We start from the raw sequence: 24205 nt of genomic DNA, 5'->3' as shown, positions 1-24205 counted from the left end.
CACCATAATCTGGGTCTCAGCGTCTCTCCTCACCTCATCCACTACACCGACCGTGACATAAACATCATTAACACTGGAGCTTTAAGACATTCAAAATCGATTCAGGATTCCCAGGACTACGATTTGCGATTTTTTTATAGAACAGATTTCTTTTTTCTGCACCTCTAATTTAAATGCATAAATGTTTCTTTTTGCCACTTTTGATTGAATTCCATTTTGGTATGATTGGTCTTCCATACCCTACTTATAAATGCTGGGTGGATCAAACTGTTTGAATTTTAGTCTCCTTCTGGTGACATGTTTATATTTGAATTCCCTCATCTACCATAACGCCTTGTGCTTAGTGATCAGATTCACTACTGTTAGCAACAAATGGATTAATAATGTGCTTAAAAAACTATGTGTTTATGTGTATTTTTACTTTCCCACCAACTACATCAAGACTCTCTTGAATAAACTATTTCCTTTGCACTTCCTCAGTTCACAGTGACCTCTCCTGCTGAGATGTGCAGCCCACCTGCAGATTACACACACACATGCAACAAAGAACACACTCCTGTTCCTTCTGAATAATTGATCAGTGAGGAACAGGGGCCCACACGGCACACACACCAGGGGGTGGGGGGATAATCAGACACCAGGGAGAGACTCGAACACATCACTCTGCACACAGCTGCGGCTCTAATTGAGCCCCTCTGAGGTTGATAAACCTGAAGAGGTGAGGCGTTCAGGTGCTCAGGCAGAGAGTCGGACCAGAGGGTGCAGGGATGGCAGTGTCAGGTGTCTGACATCACTTCCTGGGGTCAAAACCTACCGAAGCAGAAAACATACCGTGGCTTCTCTGCTGCAGGAAGTGGCCTGCGGTCGTCCATTGGCCAATCAGGAAACCAGCTGACCCGCCTCAGGCAACAACAATTATCTGATTGGTTCCAGGACAGAAAGCAAGAGTCTGTTTGGGAGTCAGTCACTGCAGCCGCCTCTCCTCCACCACACATACACACACACGCACGCACGCACGCACATCCTGCTTTCCCCCTTTCTGCTGACGCATCAGTTACAAACATCCATCATCGGCGCCGGCTAACAGAACCGACTCGGATCACTGCCGCTCTGCCTCCTGAGTGAGCAGGTGTCTTCGTGAGTCACATCTGCTCCAAGTTTCAGCTGCGCCGCAGCAAAAACGAAAAGAAAAAAAATAAACAATTAACCCTGCTTCTTGAACTTCCCAAATTCTGAATTCATCGTTAATCCCAATCTACACCAATCTCCAAACAAGATAACTCCTCTAAACTGGAAGTGGATGCAGAGAATTGGTTTAAAGTGAAATTTCCACCTGATTGAAAAGGAAAAAAAACATCTCCTACCTGGGAGCTTCTTCTACTAAAGGCTCGAACTCCCACAGGAAAAGGCTTACGACCCTGACAGTGATACCGCTGCAGCTCAGGCTGTAATTCCTGCTGTCTGCTAAAGTCTTGCTGTCATCAACAAGAAAATCCCCCCTCCACACACACACGCACACACACGCACACACACAGACACACACACACACACACACACCTCCAACCACCACCGCTGCTGCTGCCTAACCTTACTTAAAGTCATCACAAGTCGCTTTATAAACAGAACCAACACAAGCGCTGGGATAATGGAGCAGCACTGGAACAGAAACACCACTGCAATGAAGCTTGAGGACAAACCAAACAAAGATGTGTGTGTGGTCAAATAAACAGCAGGAGATTTAAGACGGTGAGTAAATTCACCTCAGTTTAACAGTCATCATCAAGGATGATGTGTGCTGTTTGCTTCCTTAAGGTGTGAAACAGGGGTTTTTGTTGTGTGTGTTTATGATAAGAGATGCACTGGAAAATAGGGAAGCACTGATTGTGGTTTTCTGTCCGAAAGGCCTGACCTGCCAATTCCGATCTTGTTCGATCACAACTTTTTTTTTTTGCATGAAAAGCCACTAAATATAGGGACAAAGTTCAAAGTTGCTAAGTTGACAGCAGGTCGGTGACTGTTGTTAACCACATATGTGCAGGCAGGTCTGTCAGTTCCCTCTCAGAGCAGAACAAAAGGAGAGAGTGTATGATTTTCAGACCTTTGCAGAGGTGGGTTTGGTTTCAGCTCAGCACCGATCTCCAAAATTAAAGAAACTGTGGCTGGACGCTGGCCTAGTAACACTAGCTGCGCTAACCAGGTTTATCAGGTGCTTATAAACACAACTTTCTCTCGCCAGTATCATTCCTTGGACAAGAAGACAGATTATTTACAGCTGGTAATACACACACACCATGTACATATGCAAGTAAAAGAGTGTTGTGTTTTTGTTTTCCACTCTTGCCAGGATTTAGTCACCCAGGATAAAGCTAGGCTAACAGCTGAAGCATTGATTTCGAAGTGCCTGGATGTACACCTCTAAATTTTTGTAATTTGGTACCAAAATGGACAGTGTTCTTGTATCTCTAAAAGAACACTGGTCATTGTTTGCCTGTACTGGCATTTATACGAGGGCTTATTTTCAGAAAATACTGCTCCAACGTACCTAAAACAGTTGATCGGCTTGAACTTCAACCTCTAAAAGCACCAGCATAACTCAGCCTTAAAGAGCAATCTTCTGCGTATGACGTTACATTCATGCCACCAACCTGAGCGCGCAGTGAGACTGATGTGAGCGCATACATCTTTGTGAACAAACAATAACATGCTGTGTGCATTTCCGTCTCACACATGCTCACTTGATGTTCTGGCAGGTGTGCTTCGTTCTGTCTGTGCAACTTGACAACGATTAAAGAAATGAGTGACATGACCAGCCAATCACAGACAGGTCTTTTCATCCAATCGAAATATTCTTAACATTCCTAAACAAAACGTTCCTACCAGCCCTACCATTGGTCTTCTGGGGGAAACCCTGCACGATCGGGTGGGTGATCATCATATCAGATTTCTGTCAAACAGAACATTTTGAATGTTGGCCAAAAAGCTACAGTTTGTGTCTCATCTGACTAGAGATGAGACACAAATTCGCCGTCTCCCCAACATCTGCATGTCTTCCCCTTCTCCCTATATCCAGTTTATTTGTTGTTCAATAAAGGACACTAGAGTCTAAAAATATTTTTTAAACTCCAAAAGCTTCACAGAAAAACTGAATTTACACTAAGAAAATTTAAAAAAACAGGAAACTACTAATTATTTGACTTCTAAAGACTACCAGTGGCACTGGATTCTATTTATAGGTATCAGAGTAAAGAGGGCTGAATGAAAATACAATTTTTCTTTAGATATACCTTAAAAACTATAACAATTGCTTTCCATTACACAACTTTACACCACTTTGTGTTGATCTGCCACTTAAGACGCTAATAAACTTCACTAACATTTGTAGTTGTAATGTAATAAAACATTTTACCTCAGTAGGTAAAAGGTTTTTTTTAGGGATACACCATTTGCAGATTTCTGGTAGATCACTGAGCTTTAGATCTTTAAAAAGCCCAACCTGTTGATTTTTTTTTTGTTGTTGTTTTTTTTGTCTGAAAAGTTGGGAAGGTTAGTGACAAATTTGCAAAACTGGCAGCAATAGGGTGACTGTTGGCAGAGCGATAGAGGACAGCGGCTGATTTTCAGATGGATCAGGTCGGCTTCACATGAAAGCTTTGGCCCATCACCAATTTCCCAAAATGAAGGACTGATTTATCAGTGGACCCCTTGTTTTTTGTTGTTGTTGTGGGGTTTCTTTCCTTCCTTTTATTTATTTATTTTTTGTAAAATAAAGTAGTAGTAGAAGCTTTGTGCATTATACCAGGCTGCCAGCTTAGACTAAAATAGAGTGATTTGCAACCAGTGGGAAAGCTGTGTTCTTGCCAGAGGGGAATTAGTGAAACGGCTCAGCCTGATAACTGAATGGTTACAATGATTAACTCCATGTAATGAATAACACGCAAGCCTGGGAGCATCAAGCTGCCCTACTAGCAATGATGCTGTGATGTCATTGTTAAAATGTTATGAAGAATCATTAAGAGCCTGAAATTATGCTTCCGACTAAAGACTGCAGTGCATGTATTTTCACACAGGACACCCAACAAGCGCCCTATCAATGCTACAGTGTTTTAACAGCGAGGAATAAAGTATAAAAAGTCATTTTTATTCAAACGTAGTATCAAAGTGTAACTGTGAAGTCCCTGGAAGACGCAAACAGACTCCGGGTGAGGATGCCTCAGGAATATAAAACAGGCTTTTAAGGCGGTCTACTCACGTTCCGAGGACTTCTTTAAAATCAAAGATCTTCTTGATGTCATCGACCTGTTTCTTCCACGTCTCGCCGCTGTCGGTGTCTCCGTTCTCCCGAGCCATGATGCTGTTTCACCGGCCGCCGCGAGTCTGGCCGAGACCGGGCTGCGCGTGGCAAGGATGCGGAAAAAAAAAGAAAAAAAAGAAGAAGAAATTCCTCTGAAAGACAAACAAAACTATAAGATGGTACGGTGGGAGAATTTTTATTTAAAAAGAAGAACTTGAGTGGGAGAGATTTTCGAGAGTTGTGGTGGTGTATGGTCCGCTGCAGCAGGACCATGTGAGTCCTCCTGCAGGTTACCGTATCTCTCTGCGCTTCTCTCTCTCTATTTCTCTCTCTGTGTCACCGCGCGGAAAACAAGCTGTCAAGTTCACAATGAGATATGAGCACTTCCGAAAGCTCTTTCAAAATAAAAGGTTGCTGTTTTTCAAGCCACAGATAAAACTATGTAATATTGACAAGGTAAGCAACATTTTCACTTCAAAAACGACTTTCTTTTGCTGCTGAATTGTTGGATAAATAGACATGAGCTCAACAACAAGGATGGTTGAATGTAGGCTATTCAACCATCAGATTGGTACAAAGTACTACTATTCCCATTCATCTTTCAAGTCTTTCAGGAACCTCTGTCCATTAATTAAGCTTCTTTGAAAAATAGCATTGGTAACATTAGCATTAGGGATGCCTGAGTTGCTGCAACATGTTTAGCACTGAGATGCTATTTTAGGCTGGAATAGTTTTGCTAACAGGCTAATTTTTTTAGCACACCTGGAACACTGAAATAGTCTTTTCTAGCGTCCCATCAGACCATTTTATAAGAAGAAATGTGCCAGGAGAAGCAGCTTTGTCGTCCATCGCTGTTGTTTGTGGATGTCGCCTGTGCGTCCAATTTACAGGCGTACCAGAAACATGCGATTACAAAGGTTCTGCTCTGGAATGTTGTATGTAATCTCTATCTATCTATCTATCTATCTATCTATCTATCTATCTATCTATCTATCTATATATCTATCTATCTATCTATCTATCTATCTATCTATCTATATTTTAATAATACTTGCTGAATAAAGTATTAATAGCCAAATCAAACTCAAATACGATTTCCTGTTTCTAGAAAAAGCTACTTTTGTCATACTACACATCGTCACCTTCCTAAAATAGTGATCCAAAGTGATTTTGGAAATAATTAATTAATTAAAAAACATCACCTCTTTTTTGCCTAAAGATGAATTAGACAAAAACAAATCACTTTAGGCAAAAAGATAACTTCGGTCATTATGTTAGGAAGGCGGTGATATCTTATTTTGAAGGCATCTCCTTGACGTTTCCTACATGAAGCAGCTTCTGTGTGTAACTTAATGGAAATTGTAATGCCACCTGCAATTGTCTTAAAGCAGTTAATTGATGCCAGTGTGACAGCTTGATGAGCTCCCTGACCCCCCCCCCAGCAAAGCCTTTCTGGGATTCTTACCATCTCCACTTAACCTCCGAAATGCATTTTCGACTGTGGCGTTATTACAGCACTCCATGTTGTTATGACAGTAATAAAAAGAAAAAGAAAAAAAGCAGCTGATTGGATTGCTGTCCATGCATCCTGTTTGACAGCATGAGTGTGTGCATGTGTGTGTGTGTGTGGCCTGCAAGCTGAAGCTGCAAATTCGCAATGCACCAATTTGCTGACAACCGCCATGCATCCTTCACAGTTTCTGCAATCCCCCAAAGGCGCTACAGTTCACCCTCACCACCCCCCAAACCCCATAGGATTAGCAGGGACCCCAGCTGCAGCAGCTGCATGTTCACCTGGGTTACCAAAGACAGGAGTTTGCAGAGAGGCTCTGCGACAACTGCAAGCTGATGAAGGGGGGTGGCGAGTGGGCTCAGGCCAGCTGAGGTCGTGCCATGGCTAAAGCTCGGCCTACACCCAGCTTCTGGCCTTGTTATATCTGTGTGCGTGTGGAATCCTGGAGGAAAACACAACAGCAGAAGAAGGGAGTGAAGAGGGGCAGAGGGTGGGGGGGGGCAATGTGTTGCAACTCCTCATGAGTATTCCGGCTGCAAACTACTGCAGCTCTTCCTCGGCGGCAGCCGAAGCAGCAGCCACGGAAAACTCCTCTCTCTCTCTCTCAACCCCCACCCACCCATCTCTTCCTCCTGCTCATCCTAATCCTTTACCATGAGTCAGCAGCTCTCATCTCCCCCCCTGATGAAAGATGATTACCCAGCTGCAGAGGGAAGAGGAGGAGAGGAGAGACGCCGGGATGGGTAGATCCAGGCTGAAGGTCAACAGAGAGCAGGGGTTAAGCAGAGGACGTATTCCTGGCAGCTCCAGACAAACACAAACAAGTCCGCTGGGAGGCAGCGATGAAGCTTTACAGAACAACACTTTACCCGACGAGCGTTATGTTCTCAATCAGTTTGCTAATCAGCAGGAGAATAGGGTTGTTTTCACACCTGACAGTCCAGTAGACTTCGTTTGAGACCAAAATTGCGACATTTGTCACATTTTCAGCTGGTTGACTTTCACACGGCACTGTGTCAAAACGACCCGAACCCTTTGAAAAAGGTTCACCCCGTCCTCCCCCACCACGGGCGAGGAGGTGGCAGCGCCACTGTCGTTTCCACTGAAGGAAACGACAGGAAAACCCCTGAAGAAGACACCAAGCGCAACTTCCTTCTTCAAGAAACGTAAACAAACATGAGGTAGAGTGAGGTTGGAGCGGTTGTAGGATTCCTTCATTTGTCCCACTGAGTACTAGACCAGCTTTTGTTTTACTTGTATTTACCCAGAATGCCTTGCGCTTCAAGCTTTTGGCTGGTCTCTCCGTTTTGCTTAGCATTCACATATTCGAACTGCAACAGTTCACTTCAGCTGAACTGAGGCAGAGGCTCGTAGGTGAACCAGAGTTTGCTTTTTCGTGATCAGGGTTGGTTGGATTCACATCTCCCAAATTGATTAATGCTGTAAGCAATAATCATAAAAAAATAAACATCTGAAATAAACTTTTTGAATATATTCTAATTTATTGAGATGCGCCCTTCCCCACGCTGATGGGTATTATGAATTCCGTCTTCCAGGTCTTTGCTGATGTCTTTCCACCATCTGCTTTTACTGTATGTGGTGATTATTGACTGGATGCTTTTCATCACTAGCACCTGGTTGGTAATTACAGTGTTTGCTAAAAAAGAACACTTTATCAATGTATTTCGGGACAGTTCTTGTGTCATTGGATCATCTAAGTTGCATCTGCCTAACTCTGGCAAGAATCTGACCTTTAAAATGGATTGAAAACACGATGTGCTCAGGATTTCCAAAAAATGTTGTGATGCGTTATCATGGTGTCCTAGTCAAACCTGTCCGGTTCCCAGATTACTGTGGGCCACGTTAGCTGGCAAATGTCCTTTTTTCCCCCCCTCTAATGAGCACTAACAAGAGTTGTGTCTCATACACGGCTGCGTGTCTACAGCAGTTCCCCTGAGGTACTGCGACTCTCAACTCCCTCACTTCCTCCTTCGCCAAATGATTGCTCCATAAATCCAGTAAAGGCGGGGAGCTTGGGTGGGGTGACTGGAGTCGTGTCCCACGCGCGCACAGCTCATTTAGCTCCCAGCATAATGAGAAGCGTTACGTAAAAAGCTAAATCAATTTCTTATTCGCTTGTTTAGTGCGCCCGCTGGACCAACAGCCTGTCAATATGACAAGAAGTTTAATGGGAGAGCGTGATGTATTTTTTTTTCTTCCTTTTTTTGTTTTTTTGTTTTTTGGAGCTTGTGTCCACAGCAATGCATGGTGGGAAGAATCGGGATTCGGGACTTGACCGAGAGCACCCCGAGGCAGCTGGGAGCAATGAGTGTGTCGAAAGGGCTCGGTGGGAATTCGAGGTGCAGGAGAAGAGATAAATTACTATAAATTATAGATGACTAAGTGGTTAAGAGGTTTTAATGGTAAACAGGCGAACATGCTCTGGTTCATTTTAAATTAAAGAACATCAATGCAGATAACCAACAGAATAATGCAATGTTTGTACAGGAGTAAATTTCTCCCTGATTTTATTTCCACCTCAGACATTGACAGAAGGCTGCAGCAGAAGGAGGTAATGGTTTTAAAGTGTCTAAATCAGCCATCTCACTGGACAGACAATAGCCTACATGAGGACACTCAAACTTACCATTGTAGCATCTTTGCTAGTTAGCTTACTTCATTTTTCACAGTGAGAAAAAAAAAGAGGCAGCAGTCAAAATAGGTCCTAATAATTTTAGAATCGCTTTTAAAAAACTGAGAAGTTATGGTTCCACAAATAGCAGAGCTAATTTAGGACTTTTGCTAACTTTGGAAAAGTTTAGCACACACTTAGCTTCCCCTAAATTACTGCTATTACTTTTATTTTGACAAAAGTAGTCAAAAAAGGACACAGAGGTGGAAACACTTCTGCTAATAGCTGAGCTAATTTAGCGCATACCTGTCAAATTTTGGATTGAGAATACGGTGCTACTGTCACAGTCAGTTGGAAAGTAATGCAAGTTGGGGGGTACGGGTGTTGGGAGCCCAGCGGGAAAGGGGAGTAAAACACAGGAGTTTCCCAGCCAAAACAGGGCACTGTATGAAAATTTTAGCATTCAGCACATTTTGCTAACTTTGAAAACATTTAGCGTACTTAGCTTTCCCTAAATTACTATCTTATTTTACAAACAGGTCAGTAGTTTTCTTTTTTAAAATAAAGGCATATAATTTCTTAATTGTTTGGGCATGTTCTTTGGACAGATATGTCTAAAATGCTAGCAGTTGGGCACAAAACGGCAACCAAATACAGCATGAATAAAAACCTTATACCGACTGAAACATGGTGTCATGGTTTGGGGACCTGTCCAGGGACCAAGTGTTTAAAATGAGACTGTGCAAAAAAAATTATATAAAAATAATAATAGAAGAAAACTTTCTGGGCCAAGTGAAATCCCAGATGTGGATCTCATAAGGGTATCCTAACTTTTACCTCAGCTATGAAGCACACACATAATGAGTAAAACAAGGTTAATTTTTAATGTTTAAGCCCATTAATATCACTTTCTCTCCCAGAGATAAAAACAAAACAAATGTGTGAAGAAGTCAATATTTATTGGGGTGTTCTACTTTTTTCCACATTAACTGTTCATAACTTCTAATGCACTTATTTCAATATATAAAAGCAGGCAAGTGAGACCCTCCACAGTTACAGAGGAGAGGAAAAACCTGAAAGAAAAATATGATCTCTAGGAGTTGCTAGCATGATTCAGTAACTTAAGTTCTGTTTCTCAGCCGTGACTCGGTTCAGAAGATGTGGTACAGAGAAGCGTGAGGACAAAAAAATGTTATAAAAATAAATGACAGCGGGGAAACGAGTCTCTTCACACACATTATACAAAAAGCTGACATCACTGTGGAGGATTCTCCTCCTCCTCCTCTTCGGATTCCTCCTGTTGGCTCTTCGTCTGAACAAAGTAGAAAGCAGAAGATCTGAATGAAACATTATTAGACATCAGGCAATGTACAGAGCACATGTATAAGAAAAAACCCAACCTGGTGGTGAACTTCACACATATAGAAAAAAGCTGCGTCTAATTCATCTTCACTAGTTGGCCTATTTTGTTTTTCACAATGGAGAGAGAAAAAAAGATGCAGTAAAACAAAAAAAAAGAAAGTAGTTCCAAATAATTTTTATCAGATTTAATCAGTTGTCTTTTTTCTTTTTAGGTAGAGGTGGGCACACTTCTGCTATTATGCTAATAATGGCGCTAATTTTTTGTTTAGCACTTCTGCTAATTTTTAAAATGTTTAGTGCATTTAGCTTCACCTAATTTAATTTTTTCAAATAAATTCCAAACCACTAAATTTTCTTGGCCTTTTTGAATTCCTCGGGCAGTTAGACTTTCATATTTCTGCTCTTATATTGAAGTGGGTGTAACAGTTCCATTTCCTCTCCACGTTTTTTGTTTTTTTCGCAACAAGCATACAGGAACAAAATAAAACACAGACTGTAGAGAACTAGATATAAACGTAAATACAATATTTAAGGACACTACAGAACATTTAAATTATAATATCAAAATTAAATTGGTGCTTGAGGGTTGTAATCTTTCAAGGGCAAATATAATTTGAATTCAAGTTAGCAGGTTAATGGATTAGCGGTTTAGCACTTTAGCTTTAGCACCTGCACAATACTGCACTGGTGTACAAGCAACTTTTGAGCTAGTTTGGAAACTGCTTTTAAATTCTTATTATATCTCTGTTGTGTTTTCTAACGTGCAGACACCATCACCCACCAGTTTCAAAAAGTCAATGAGCTTGTAGGCGTCCTCTCCGGCAGACAGGTCCACGAAGTCCCGCGGGATTCTGTAGCTCAGACACGGACTGGGCTGCACCGTCACTTCGCTCGTGGTGTAGCGGAACGCCGGGCCGTCCTGCCACACAAACCAGCCGTCACGGAGGGATCCGGGTCGGTGTCGCCAAAGCAGTACGCTTTGGGTAAAAAGTGGGTTTGCTGACCTGCTGCTGATGGTCGACGACTTCTCCAGACATCAGCTCGTCCCAGCTGAACAGCAGCGAGTCGGTCACCTCTCCGAATGGGTTCAGGTCGATGAGCCACACCCTGCCCTGCAAAAAAAATAAACAAAAGAAAATCTGTGCGTTAGCTTCCTGTTCAGCTTTAGTCACATTACAAACACTACTGGGGTTTTTTATGCAAAAAGAATTCAAGCCAAGTTTCAAACTGTGAATCAGGAGGTAAACAATACATGGTTGTTTTGAAAATTTACATCTGAAAAGGGTGAAAATGATCATGATAAACCATAATGTTGTTTTGAGATCATTTTTAAGTAATACATTTTAATAATGGCTCTCAAATTTCAATTAACTTTGATTTGGTACAAGAACGCTGAACCTGGAAGACATTTCAACTATCCAAAATAAAACAAAAGCAACAAACACAAGAAAATGAAAAACAATTTAAAATATGACGTATACATCTTCAAACCCTTCCACTGTAGCTCTGACTAAACTTTTAGTGTTTTTGTTTTCCATAAATATAGAATTTAGGGGGGCAAAAAAATGCAGAATAGGTTTTTTTTGTTTGGTTTTTGTGTTTTTAAACTTAAAAATAGAATTAAAAGTTACAGTCTTTCATTTAACCATCAAACTTTTTTTTATATCAGGGGTTTATATAAAAGGGGCAATGTGTTGCCCTGAATGAATTTTATTTAGGATCATCAAGGACAAAACCTGCAGCGTACAACTAGGTGCTGCTTTCCGTTAATCTATTGCTGAAAACCTTCATAAAACTCAAAAGTTTGTGTTTGCATCTTGACAAAATGTGGAAAAGTCCAAGAGGTCTCCTAAAGTAGATCAAAGAGTTACCTGGCTGTCTCTGTACACGTCAAACACAACTGGAAATGAGAAGAAGAAGAAAAGACAGAGACGTTATTTCACTGTTTTCTTGACTTTCACACAACAAAGGAACCGTTTGAGATGAAATATTAAAATTCCAATACAGGAAAGAACCCAGACTCATTAATCTCTCCCCCGTCTCCATCCGCGTAATTAGCTCATTTGTATCGCCGTGAATAAATAATGACTCACAGTCTTCGTCCAGGAAGCGGTACTGAACGTGCTGGCTGAAGAAGTCCTGGATGGCCTGGGAGATGTGCTGCTCTTGCTTCAGGATGTGCTGGTAGTACTGCGTGTAGTCCCTCTGGGAGACGGCTGCCGGATCGCGCAGACACACGCCAGTGAGCGCAGCTCAAATTGGATTTTATAATTAGCCCGCCGAACACAGGGCAAGGCTCAAACTCGGCCCGCGCTCCAGTTTTCGGAGGCGCACACCGGAATGCTGCTTCGGCAGAAGACGCTTTCTACTCATGCTTTTGATTGTTATTCAATTTTTTTTTCTCATAGAGCGTCCAAACATCTGCCGGATGCCGCAGTTATGAGCCTGAGGGTTCGTTTCTTACCAATCAGTTTGTTTTCTTTGACGAAGCAGCGAAACTCTCCGCCAGGAATTAGCTCCGCCCACTTCCTCAACACCAGCTGAGGACACAAGGACACCAACCGTTACCATCTAAACCAGGGATTTTTAGTTAATCGATTATTATGACGATTAGTCGGAGAAAACATTTGTACATTCTGCAGATTTTTCATGTAGTTACTTAAGCCTAATGAATATAAATATAATGCATCTAAACAATTTTTAGCATGTGAAGAGCTCAGTCCTTTCTGCTTGACTCATTGATACAGTGTAGAGTTAGTCTGATTTTTTTTTATTAATAAAGCAAAAGGTGCTTATTAGGAGATCTTTTTTTCTTTTTTAGAGATTTTGAATCATGTGATCCTAAAACTATCCCACTTGAGAAGTTCTGGGTGAACATATTTACAGAAAATCATTTTTTAAATCTTAAAGAAATGTGTATATTTTTTGTGCTGCTCTGTATGTGTTGTTCTTTCAGCAAATGCATTTTAGCAGTTAGCAATTAATTGGTAAATTAGCTGACTTTTTTTTTTCTTGGACGATTAATCGAGATTAATTGTTTCAGCCTTAATTCAAAAATACTAACTAATCAGCATTAAATATGACGGCGCTGTTGACATTTATGATTCAACATAAATGTATACCAACTGGTCTCCATGCTGCATTTAGACTGGCTTCTAGCTTTTCATTCGTGCTACATTCAAGTTCCTATGAAATATTGAATTTTTATCAATAATGACACAAAATGAATAAAAATGAAGGAGTAGAATCTCCTCTGTGTTTCTGTATTTAAGCACATTTAAGAACCTGATCAGGACTTTTAATGTTGGGCTATTTATAACCTGACAACTCAGAGACTGTCCTTTCTTTTTTCCACAAAAGGGAAAAAAAGGGAATTTTTTATTTTTTTATTTAGAAAGTTAATTTTTTTTCAATTTTCAGAAGTGATTTGTGTTTTTTAAATCAACCTGCTGCTATAAGTGTTTTTGTGTGTATTAAAAAAGCCTCCTACATATGAATACACTGGAGCTGAAATATCAAAACATATTTCCAAATGAAAACTAAAGTACCTCATAACTGATGACTGGATCTGGAGAGTCCTGGTCACTGCAGTGGAGGAACCTGCAAAGCAAATTGCGCCAAAGCTAGTTAGCGGTTTAGCTAGCAGTGGTCTTCACTTTACATTGATTTTCCAAGAGAAGGATTCATAAAATTCATATTTCAGCTTTTTCACTTATGTTATGCTGTTGTCTCGAGTCCTCATATCTTCCTGTAGTTTCTGAGGGTTGCCATGGTGCACAGCTGTGCAGTGTTTTTTCTTTTTTTTTTTCTAACTTTTTATTCAGCAGAAAAACAGTATGAAAATATGTAAAACAAATGTCAACAACTATTTCATATTTAAATAATCTTTCTAGACAATATATATTAAATATTTCTCTGTAACTAGTACACTTAGCAAAAATATATCAAATTGGTATAACTGCCAGTAACAGCATAATTTATAGCTCTGGAAAAAATGAAGAGCCAAGCCCACTGAAAACCTCCTGGTTATTCCACCAAATACTTATTTCTGAACTCTTCCTGAGTTAAAACTTTAGTTTTATTGTTTCTAAATGAATATTAACATGTTTTCTTTGCATTATTTGAGGTCTGAAAGCATTATTTGAGGTCTTTGTTATTTTGACCATTTTTCATTTTCTGCAAATAAATACAAAGTTTTTGCTGGAGAATCCGGGAGACGTCTTGTCAGTAGTTCATAGAATAAAAGAAAAATGTATATCTTACTCAAACACATGCCTATAAAGAGTAGAATCAGAGAAATTAATCATCTTATGTGGTCTCTTAATTTTTTCCAGAGCTGTATCTACCAAAGATCACAGGGGAAGACGGACACAAAACCACTGTAAAAAAACAAAAAAACAATTAAAGCAGAAATAAAAATAAAACATGGGGTTTATAGCAGACTAAATTCTAATATAACTTAGAAAAAATTAAATTTCAGGGGCTGTATAATTCCCCCCCCCCACCCCCCAAAGATTTACATAACAACAAAAAATAATTTTGTAATGCTTTTCCAATAGGGAGAACAACCGGGTGCGGTCTTACGGCTGCGTGAGGTCGTGTGTGATGAAGTCGGAGCTTTTGAAGAGCAGGAAGACATCGCTGAGGCTGCGGCACTCCAGCGAGCTGTTCAGAGCGATCCAGTTGGCGTCCTGTCAGAGGTCACAGGTGACAGAAGCTTTACCGGATGCTTCGCTACATTAGCAGGCTCAGTCGTCTGTGTGTGTTTTACCCGCGGAGCGCTCCAGTTGAGTTTGGGGAAGACACACCCACCCAGGGCGTTGATGGCCTCCAGCACTGTAGAAGTGAATTCTGGGAATTCGGGAGCCTTGGAAAAGGCATCACAATTATATTATAATTATATAACAATGTTATAAGCAAAATACACTCAGTAGGTATAGGTAGACAATGATGCACTATTCTTTTCAATAGTAGCATTTCAACATAAGTTCAACTTAAAAACATTTTTGTGAAACAAATCCAGAAAATCTTCCATGTTCCTTCATCCGGATGAGACGAACATTCCAACAAGAAAACACGTCCACTGAACTACTTACAGTGGCTATCGCTGTCGTCTCGTCATCCGACCACTAGAGGGGAGTAGAGAAGCAACGGAAATATGAAAGAGTGGGAATCAGCGGGAAAACAAATCAGATTTTAATGTCTGTGGAAGAGAAATTCAAACATGTGGTGGCAGCATGTTGCTGTGATTGTGTATAATAGTCATTTATACAGTCGTCCACCAAATCTAAATTAATATTTTTGACCAACCCAGATACACACAAATGGCCAGATGGTCCAAATTTAAAGATCAAAACATAAAGCATAACATAACATATGGTGCTGTAGACTTAATTTACTTTCTTTCCTCAGTGATAGCCATTAACTGCACTATGTAGCCTAACATTCTGTTTATTTACTAATCTTTTTATACCAAAATAATGTATAATTGTGCTAATTCATGTTTCCAAATGCACAGAAAATTTCAGAGAGCACTTTGCACTGAGTTGGGTAAAAACCTCTTCGGTCCAGCAGGAGCTGTTGTAAAAGTTCATTTTCTGACAGACATTCTGTTGGGAGACAAAAGGATCAGACTCTTCTCTGCTTATGGAATAGTTTCTTCATTTCCTTTAATTTGATTGGTGGAGAAGAGGTGCTTTCATCTGTATTGACCAGCCGATGTTGAAACAGAGACGGCTCCAGTGCAAAGTGAACAAAAGTCCTGAACTGAACCTGAAATTATCCTGATAAACCATCAGGTTTCAAAATGTGCTGATTAATGCTTCATTTTTCACTCGTTGTAAACTTTAGCAGACCACATTCAGCTGAGAGTACACTCTGTGCTAACTTCTAACTGTGCTAACAAGCTAACCTCTTTTCCCTCACAAAAGCTGAATCGGATGATGAGTGAAGTTTCTCCATTCTCAAAGTGACCTTACCTGTATGTCTTCCTCAGCATCTGACTCGCTGTTGTTGGTTTGTATCGGCTGAGAGTTGTGATCACTGGGGAGACAAAAGGAGGAGCGCTAGTGTAAAATTTAAGGTTTGAATTAAACTCCAAGACCCGCTCACAGCCAGATCCAGAACCTGTTCCACCTGTTGTCTTCTACACACTTTCATTTTCCTTCTTTTCAGAGCAAACTATCACTTCTCCAGGTTTTCTTTCTGCCACTCCCTACTGTCCATATACATCACAATGTCATCTGTAAATAGAAAAGTCCACCAGGATCTCTGCCTGACCTCACCTGTAAACACGGCAGGACACGCAAATGACTTGCTGAAGAAGATATCCATCACTGTTACGGCACACCTCGCCACTGTCTCACTAGATATTGTTCATGCATAGATCGTACAGATAAAGATGGCTAGTTTTTTTGTTTTTTTTTTGGTAAAACTCAAACAATTTTTAGCTTGATGAACCCTAAACAGACAGTAACTTGTCAGAAACTACAAACTGTCAGATTTTTCTTCCAATCAGCGAACACCAGGCCTGTCACGATAGCAAATGTAATAATGAAAGTTCAAGGACAAATAATCTTTAATTTTCTAAACAGCACTTAACACTGGAACAGGAAATATTCTTCCTGTGATGGCTGCAGCCCAAAGTACACCAATTCTACCCATGTCTTATGTTATTTGTCTTTTTTGTTTTTTGGATGGGCTGAACTGAAACAAATTTCGTTGCGATGAAAATAAAGGCTGATTCTGATATTTTAAATATCCAAAATAAAACACAACCAAAAATAATGCATAAAATGAAAATAAAAATCACACCTAACTGAAAAAAAAATAAAATAAAACTGATCAGGCCTCTGTGAATAAAATTGCTCATCAAAAATATATTAATCGAAAGGAAATTATTGAACTAATTTTCATTTATTTTCATAAGCAAATTTTAATTGCTTATTATGACATGTTTAGTTAATGTTTAACCTTTAAAGGTTATTAAAAAAGAAAGACATGTTAAAATGAGCTGATTTCAGTCACAGGAAGATTTAAGAATATAGTTTATAGAAGCATTTAGATTTAAATAATTATCCTCTACAAAACATTTTCGATAATTGTTTATGTTGTTTCTGATCCCCATTTGGACTTTTACTTGTCTGCAGTTCCAAGTAAAGCTCAGCACCATTGTTAATGAAAACCACCAGTCCACTTTCCATTCCGGGAACTGTTCTATTTCTGGTTGTAGATTTGTGTGTGTGTGTGTGTGTTTGTGTGATTTCATACCTTCCAGAGACTACCAGTGTCCCATCGTCCAGTAAATAGTCTATTACATTCTGAGGCAGTGGAAGGATCAGACTGAGAAACGAGACATAAATTAATCAGAAACAGATAATGAAAGCAGAGGGAGGTTAGGAGAATCTAACCTGAGCTGGACAAATATTTAATAACACAAACAAAACAGAGGTTACAGCTGTGTAAATGTGTCTTGTTGCTGACGTTAGTCGTTTTTTTACAGTAACAGAAACAAGAAACCGCTCCCAGCCTGTCTTCCGACTAAACCGTTGGCGTTTACCTTTTTATTGTGTGCTTCTTAAATATCGGATACCAAACAGAGAACTGACAGTGGACAACTTGCTCCTTCTTCATGCTGTAAGATCCTGAGAAGGAAACATGTCCGTCGCTAAATGTCCTCCGAATCCTTCGACCGTTTTAAAATTGCCATGGTCTCCAAAATTCGTTTATAGTCTCAAAATATAAAAAAAATGTTCCCATTCGTTTAAATACAACAATTTATATCTATTTAACTTAGAAAACTGTGCATTGTGTGAAATGTTTTCCTTTTTCTCGGAGGAGCTATTTTGGAGATGCACACAAGGACGTAAAATGACTGCGTACACGCACATAGATCGTTTATTAGTGTGATGATTTATTTTTAAACTTTTTAAACTGCATTTTTTTTACTAAGAAAATTACAATTGCAACAAAACAAACTAACAAAAAACAATTTTATTACTAACTATTTCTTATAAATACATTAGAGGAATAATTCTCAAAAATATTTTATTACTTTACTATGTCCTGTATGTAGCCAATTTACATCTTTTAAAATTGAAAGGAAAAAAAGTAAAAATCTGTGATATATTTTTAAAACAGATAAAAGAAAAAATGTTCTGCTGATATGGTTAGCAGCTTTGATTTAAACAGAAAATGAAGAGTTTACATGATTATCCAATGCTTCTCTTGGCTATATCTGTTTTCATTTACTAATCTAAAAGAGCATCACATTACGTGATGATGTCTTTATCTACCAAGAAAAGTTCAGCAAAATTGAGAACACTTTAAAATTTATTGTTAAAATATGTTTTTGCTATAACTTAAGTTTCGACATTAAAAAAAAAAAAAAAATCAGATAAATAAGAAAAAAAAAACTCGTCTATGACGTTTTCCCTTCAACAGGAAGTGGTGTCAGAGTGACTCATCACTACAACTTTACCCTCTTTACCCTGCTAGTTAAGCACGGCTGGGATTTCACGTGAGTTAAGTTTAGTTTCTTTTAGTTGAAAGGAAAATATAATGCTTAAGATAAGCAGACTACGAAGCCTTGGGCCACTTTCAACTACAGAGCTTACAGCTTCTGCTTAACGGACAGAAAACCGGTCTGAACCAGAATAATGTTGAATAAACGGGGACAAATTGACAGTTTTTGTTGTGTTGTTGCAGCTAACTGGGTAACTTAGGACTGTCTTCAAGCTTTAAAATGCAACTTACGGCTTTTAAACGATGTTTGCTTACACATATAATTAACAGTAGACTAATTTTGTACAGGCTTTCTGACTGGACGTTCCTGCATTTTTTATAGTGAAAATGAGCAACCCCGAGGACCCTAAAGTGACAACAACACCACATATAATCAAAGAAGAGGTTTGTTGAGTTTTTCTGATACTATACGACAAATAGGAAGTAGTTGTAATTGTTTTTAACAGTTGTGTTTATCAATGCAGTAAAATTTTAATGTGGTGAATATTACATAATTATAATTAAGAATGTTTAAACTAGAAAAGTCCTGACCAGTCATTTCAGAAAGTTTTATGAAATAAGAGGGGTTTTTTTGGGGGGGGGCACTAGTGTTTGTTAAGGCCATTAAAGTAACTTAATATTCAGCATTCAGACGTATTTTAACAGGGCTGACCCAAGATTGACTGGGGCCTTAGGCAGGACCTGATTTGAGGACCCCAATTATTGATGAGCTACCACAGCCCCATCACCCAGTTTCAAACAAGAATGTGTAACAAGATGTAACTACTTAAAACAAGAAGAGCAACAATTATTCTGCTGAATACAATTAAAAAAAATGTCATCAGTTAAACAATTTTTGTTATTTCGCTCTAATACAGAGCTACGCAAAGATCTGGAATATTCCTATGCAGTGCTGAACATTAAAACAATTTTATTAATTTATCACTTGACACAGCATGTTACTGAAACTGATAAATGCAGGTTTTAATTTCAAATAAGACTGACAGTACATGTAGCCTAGCAGGCAATATGTCGGGCCACCGTTATTTAGCATTTTGACGAGATGGAGAAGAGTTTGCAATCAGTGGTATGAACTTGGCTCACATTATTTCTTGGTGGTACTCATACATTTTTGTACTTTTTTTCCTGAACTGCAAATAGTCTACCCACATCAAGATATGGGTAGTTAAGAAAGTCTCTATTAATCCATATAAAGTCCCGTGATTCTTAAGGGAGTTCAGTTCATGAAAAAGTTTTGAAATGATAACGCATTGCACAAATGATCACCTTTTGCGATTCTGCTCTTAAAGGAGTAACACAAGTATAACAGACTGATATTAAGTGGATAATAGTGGAGCTACCAGCCGGTGGTGTTTATGTACAACGCATTGTGATCTGATAAAATCCTAATAAGTTGCTTTTAGTTTAATGGAAGAAAACATTGAATGAGTTAAATGAGAGCAAACTGTTCATTCTGCCTGTTGTCTTACCAACCGTTTGTGATGCAGGTGTTGGCAGAAGGGAAATGGGTGAAGCTGGAACAGACCACATACCTGGACCCTGCAGGAAACACCAGGTGGCGCTCAAGCCTTCATATATGCTTTCCAGGGCCATTATTATATGAAATCGACTTTTTTTTTCAGCTTTTCATCATGTGATGGTGTTATTCCCTCACCAAAAACATACTAGAAGTGTTGCCTTGTTTCTTTCAGGCATATTTGAGAAATTCTTTAATCTCCATTTCAACCACTCAGCTGTTTAAAACGCCTGGGTGGACCTAGCCCCGCCTTCAAGACAGAGCTCCTCTTGAAAGCTGCAGTTTCCAGGTTTCTGAGCTTCCGCCTTGTATAGCAGCCCTCCCAGTGACTCCCCCACTCAGCTCCTTTAGACTAGCCAGCATCGATTAGCAAACACCTGGTGGAACTGCACATCATTATAGAGGAGCTACTTCTCAGTGAAATGCTGGTAAAAACGTTGTTAAAGCGTGCATAGAGGAGCCGTGTTGTGATGACTGCTTGGAGGCGGAGTTTCTTAAAGGGACAGAGACCCAATTCAAGGTGTTAAATTACAAATCAAATCTCTTAAGTTTTATCTGATACATAGAGGATTTCTATAACAACTGAAGTCCTTAAACTTCAGTTGGTAACATGGTTACTTGATTGTGCTATAAACTGGCACTATGTGGCTGGAAAATAAATACTGCGTCCCCTTTAAGAAGTGAATCAGTGGCTCATGGTGTTTCTTCCTGTCTGTGTTTGCAACTCCAAGAACCTGGGAGACGGCGAAACGGACGACCAGGAGGAGCAACACGGAGGCAGACGGAGTAGGAATCATCGCATTGCTGAAACGGACTCTCCATAAAGACTGCGTCGTCATGGTGAAGCAGTTCCGTCCTCCAATGGGAGGCAGCACCTTGGAGTTTCCAGCAGGTCCCGTTCCAACAAACCAAAATCCTCCACATTTTAGGCCTCTGTAATAAATCTGTCCCGTTAACTAACCTCCCCCCCGTCCCATGCTGTAAAGTTTGGAATGTTTCTGGCTGTGCTGTGTTCAGGACTGATTGATGAAGGGGAAACGGCAGCAGTGGCTGCGCTGAGGGAGCTGAAGGAGGAAACCGGCTACAAAGGGGAAGTGGTGGGAGTGACTCCAGGTATTTCTACACAGTGATGTGGATCTGATTGCAGTAGCTCCTCTATCTTATCTGAAGCCGGTGGGAGTGGGATGACGGTTGCATGTTGTGACTGCAGTGACTTGCCTGGACCCCGGGCTGTCCAACTGCACCACCCAGATCGCCCTGGTCAACATCAACGGAGACGATGTGGAGAACATCCACCCCACACAGCAGCTGGGTGAGGACACACTGGTCCACAAACACACCAACAGTCAAACGGTAATAAACTGACAACCCAGAAACTCTCGTATTCAAAGGTTTCCTCAGTCAAAACAATAAATATATGGAAATAAAATGACATTTCAACAAGAAACTTCTGCAAAAAAATTAAAACAAATGTGAGCAGGGGTTTTTAAAAACACTTAAAACATTCATATTAAAGGCCAAAAAAGAGAAGAAGAACTTTAATTCTAAGGTGACTGAAGAAGCTAAGGAATTTAAAATCTGAAATGTTTGCTAAAACAAAACGTATGTGTTTTTTTTTTTTTTTTTAACAAAAACTCCAACCCTACATACATACTTTTTTCAGGTTCTGAACGGGTTCTTGAATTCTTCACAATACTTGAATTTGCAATCTAACATTTGGCTAAAAGTCTAAATTTGGAAAATGTTATTTATAGTTGAACCCACATTTTTTTGTTTTTCTTGTTTTAGGTTAGTTTTGTTGTGTTTCTGCAGAGAACGTTCTCACATTTCTAGCCAGAAATCACAGATTGCCAATAAACATTGCATCTATTTTTTTCTATGGTCATTCCCAGGCTTTCTACTAATACAACTGAAAACAAAATCAAGAGATTTTCCATTAAAATCCTTCATTAGTACAAGTTTAGACATTAAAAAGCAAAATAAAATTGACCAGCAGGTGGTGCTAGTGTGAAGCTTAATATTTAGATCTAACCTGAGATGTTTAAAATGAATCCTGCTGCTGCCTTTCAGAGTCAGGAAATTGTTGCTTCTTAATTTCTATACTGAATTAATCAGGAAGTCAGACATTTACTATAAAAACAGGACTTCTTGCACTTTTCTGACCAATAATAAGCTTTTCATTCAAAATAAAAACATGGCAGCATATCAGTCTGCAACAATTAGCTCTAAATGAATCTGGAGACTTGCAGGAAAAATTACTTTACCCATAATGCATAGCACCACGTTGAGGGAACATCAACTGTCAACATAAAGTGATGATTTAGGCTTATTGCTGCCACATGACCTAGACAAATAAAATTAATTATTTCTATAGCAACTGAGGGAGATATGATGTCACCTGTCTGAAAGTCGGCTCAAAATTTGGTCACCTGCATAAATACGATGCCAAACACAGAAGCAACTGCTTTGAGTTGCTGCAAAGCGTTGCCTGTTTTAACATGCAACAGGTGGACCCATTAGCTCATCATCCGGCAGTCCAGCTTCATTTAAAAATCTGTTTCATACTATAAAGAGCTGAGTTCATGCTCCAGCTCTTCATCCCAACATGGAACAATGCAGGTCAATAGGTCACCTGTGAACTCTGTGCAGCATTCAGCTCCTCCAGTGACTTAACCTGGCTCTCCTCTGCTCTTTTCCAGGTGACGGAGGTGAGTTTCATCTTGTTTTTTCTTCACGAATGCATTTTTCTCTCTGGACACAAATCATCACGCCGACCTCGATCGTCTTTTCCAGAGTTTGTCGAAGTTATCCTTTTACCACTCGATGAGTTCCAGTGCAAAATCGACGGTAGGTTTTCGAAAAAATGACTTCAGTCCAGGCATGAAACGCGTTCAAATTCGTCTCAGTGAATTAGCATGGAGCCGAGAATTTTTTATATTAATCTGATAAATCGTTTTAGCCCTCAAAGCTAGATAACATAAGTTTGAGTTTTTGAGTGAAACTGATTACACATTTGTTGAGCTGCTACTGTTAATGTAGCTAACCCTGATTTTTTTGCCCAGACCTGATCCGGAGGGAGAAGATCATTGTGGACTCCAAAGTTTACATCTTTGCCATGGGAATGGCTCAGGCCTTCTTCAAGCCCAGGGAGCTGCCCGTCTTAAAGCAGTGATGGAACCAGGAAGAGCTTTTATTTACTGTGACACGTGCCTTTGGATTTGAGGATTTTCCTTATTTTGATGGGAATTTTTTGGAAAACGTATGGATTTGTGCTTATCAATCTAAATTAATCTGATATTCAAATATTGGTCTCATTAGTCGTTTCAACGAAACTGTAAAGAAATAATGAAAGAGCAGGATCTAACTACGTTAACCTTTGCTCTCAATGTGTTTCATTCTCAACATGAGATTTGTTTGACATTCCTTGAGTGACTAGGAACATTTAATTTGCATCAAGCCTTTTTCTAATGTAGTTCTCAGGAAACATTCCTTAATAATTGCTGACATTGTTTTCAAAGAATCTTGGCACATTAGTTGTTATGGTGAATGTAAATATACCTGATGATGCACTAACAATGTGGGAGGGTGTTTTACTCTGTAGTGTACGGTTATGGTAATGCCAAACCAGTCAACTGAGTCATTCTGTACCCAAGTTTGCATAAAGAACTGACTGACCAGTGAATAAAAAGTGATTCTACCAGTGTTGTGACTGGAATGTGTGCTTTTTATTTCATGTTTTTCTGTAACGGATTAAGTGCTGACAAGTTAAAGATCCAGTTAGAGGAATGAATATTAGCCCAGGGCAGAACACATGGTGGGAATAACAGAAATCAGGAAAGCGTAAATGAATCATTCCTAACAAAATACTTGACACCAGAGGGCGCCATTTCCCCTTTCTCCACTCATACCACTTTCCAACGTTTGACGATGGTGCTGAAATCCCAGCTGTACAGGAAACCAAATCTCACTTTACTAGGTTAACGTGTAATTATGTTCAAGTTTATTGAAATTAATAGATTAACTTCAGACCACCTTGCATTTTTTTTCTTGTGAAATACTCAGCTATGCTGTTTTGAAGCGAGCCCAGTGGCTTTTCCTGAAACTTGAATTAACAGAAGCCAAGATAAAATAAAATACTCGACTTTCAGGGACTGAAAAACGACGAAGTAACATGAAATTGAACCCTGCAACAGGAAGTCAGTGTAGAGAGGCCAACATGTGCTCCTTTCTTTTTGTACCGCTGCCGTTTTGACCAACTGGATGGTTTGAAACCGAAGGGACAAAGATGCAGCTGTTCAATCTGCAAAACAGATGAACAGTGGTGGGAAGTAACGAAGTACAAGTACTTCGTTACTGTACTTAAGTACA

The 24205-nt window shown here is 39.7% G+C and overlaps 3 protein-coding genes across 6 annotated transcripts in view; 1 reads left to right on the top strand and 2 right to left on the bottom strand.

Moving 5' to 3' along the window:
• Window positions 1–4347, bottom strand: part of camk1da (calcium/calmodulin-dependent protein kinase 1Da) — a 64048-nt gene extending 59701 nt beyond the window's left edge. The window contains exon 1 of the mRNA XM_007571665.2: window positions 4250–4347. Within this exon, the coding sequence (XP_007571727.1) occupies window positions 4250–4347 (98 nt within the window). The remainder of the gene's footprint in view (window positions 1–4249) is intronic.
• Window positions 4348–9374: 5027 nt separating this feature from the next.
• cdc123 (cell division cycle 123 homolog (S. cerevisiae)) lies at window positions 9375–17580 on the bottom strand. Its single transcript, XM_007571652.2, has 13 exons — window positions 17357–17580; window positions 17068–17139; window positions 15777–15840; window positions 14895–14927; window positions 14570–14665; window positions 14383–14489; window positions 13347–13398; window positions 12263–12338; window positions 11892–12014; window positions 11670–11698; window positions 10803–10910; window positions 10580–10717; window positions 9375–9748 (listed from the first exon to the last, which is right to left on the bottom strand). The coding sequence occupies exons 1-13, from the start codon at window positions 17428–17430 to the stop codon at window positions 9692–9694; spliced, it is 1029 nt and encodes a 342-aa protein (XP_007571714.1). The 5' UTR covers window positions 17431–17580; the 3' UTR covers window positions 9375–9691.
• A 646-nt stretch (window positions 17581–18226) lies between these two features.
• nudt5 (nudix (nucleoside diphosphate linked moiety X)-type motif 5) lies at window positions 18227–23540 on the top strand. Of its 4 annotated transcripts, none has more exons than XM_007571648.2 (9): window positions 18227–18316; window positions 18610–18705; window positions 19809–19876; window positions 20569–20729; window positions 20855–20950; window positions 21048–21149; window positions 22537–22545; window positions 22631–22684; window positions 22900–23540. In XM_007571648.2, the coding sequence occupies exons 2-9, from the start codon at window positions 18649–18651 to the stop codon at window positions 23007–23009; spliced, it is 657 nt and encodes a 218-aa protein (XP_007571710.1). In that variant the 5' UTR covers window positions 18227–18316; window positions 18610–18648; the 3' UTR covers window positions 23010–23540. The 4 variants fall into 4 exon arrangements, with proteins under 4 accessions (XP_007571710.1, XP_007571712.1, XP_016536993.1 ...); XM_007571650.2 differs by having other exon boundaries at window positions 18238–18316; window positions 18644–18705; XM_016681507.1 differs by lacking the exon at window positions 18227–18316 and adding an exon at window positions 18381–18440 and having other exon boundaries at window positions 18644–18705.
• Window positions 23541–24205: the final 665 nt, after the last annotated feature.

This window comes from Poecilia formosa, unplaced genomic scaffold, assembly GCF_000485575.1.
Source record: "Poecilia formosa unplaced genomic scaffold, Poecilia_formosa-5.1.2 Scaffold284, whole genome shotgun sequence".
Taxonomy (NCBI): Eukaryota; Metazoa; Chordata; class Actinopteri; order Cyprinodontiformes; family Poeciliidae; genus Poecilia; species Poecilia formosa.
The sequence above is the reverse complement of the archived record's forward strand: the minus strand, read 5'-3'. Positions and strand labels throughout refer to the sequence as shown.

Coding starts and splice junctions, on each gene's coding strand:
- cdc123 (XM_007571652.2), bottom strand. CDS start 17,430: ATGAAGAAGGAGCAAGTTGTCCACTGTCAGTTCTCTGTTTGGTATCCG. Junction 10,911..11,669: donor ACGTGTACAGAGACAGCCAG/GTAACTCTTTGA, acceptor TTTTTTTTGCAG/GGCAGGGTGTGGCTCATCGA. Junction 10,718..10,802: donor TCGTCGACCATCAGCAGCAG/GTCAGCAAACCC, acceptor TTTGTGTGGCAG/GACGGCCCGGCGTTCCGCTA.
- nudt5 (XM_007571648.2), top strand. CDS start 18,649: ATGAGCAACCCCGAGGACCCTAAAGTGACAACAACACCACATATAATC. Junction 18,706..19,808: donor CACATATAATCAAAGAAGAG/GTTTGTTGAGTT, acceptor TTTGTGATGCAG/GTGTTGGCAGAAGGGAAATG. Junction 20,730..20,854: donor CACCTTGGAGTTTCCAGCAG/GTCCCGTTCCAA, acceptor TGCTGTGTTCAG/GACTGATTGATGAAGGGGAA.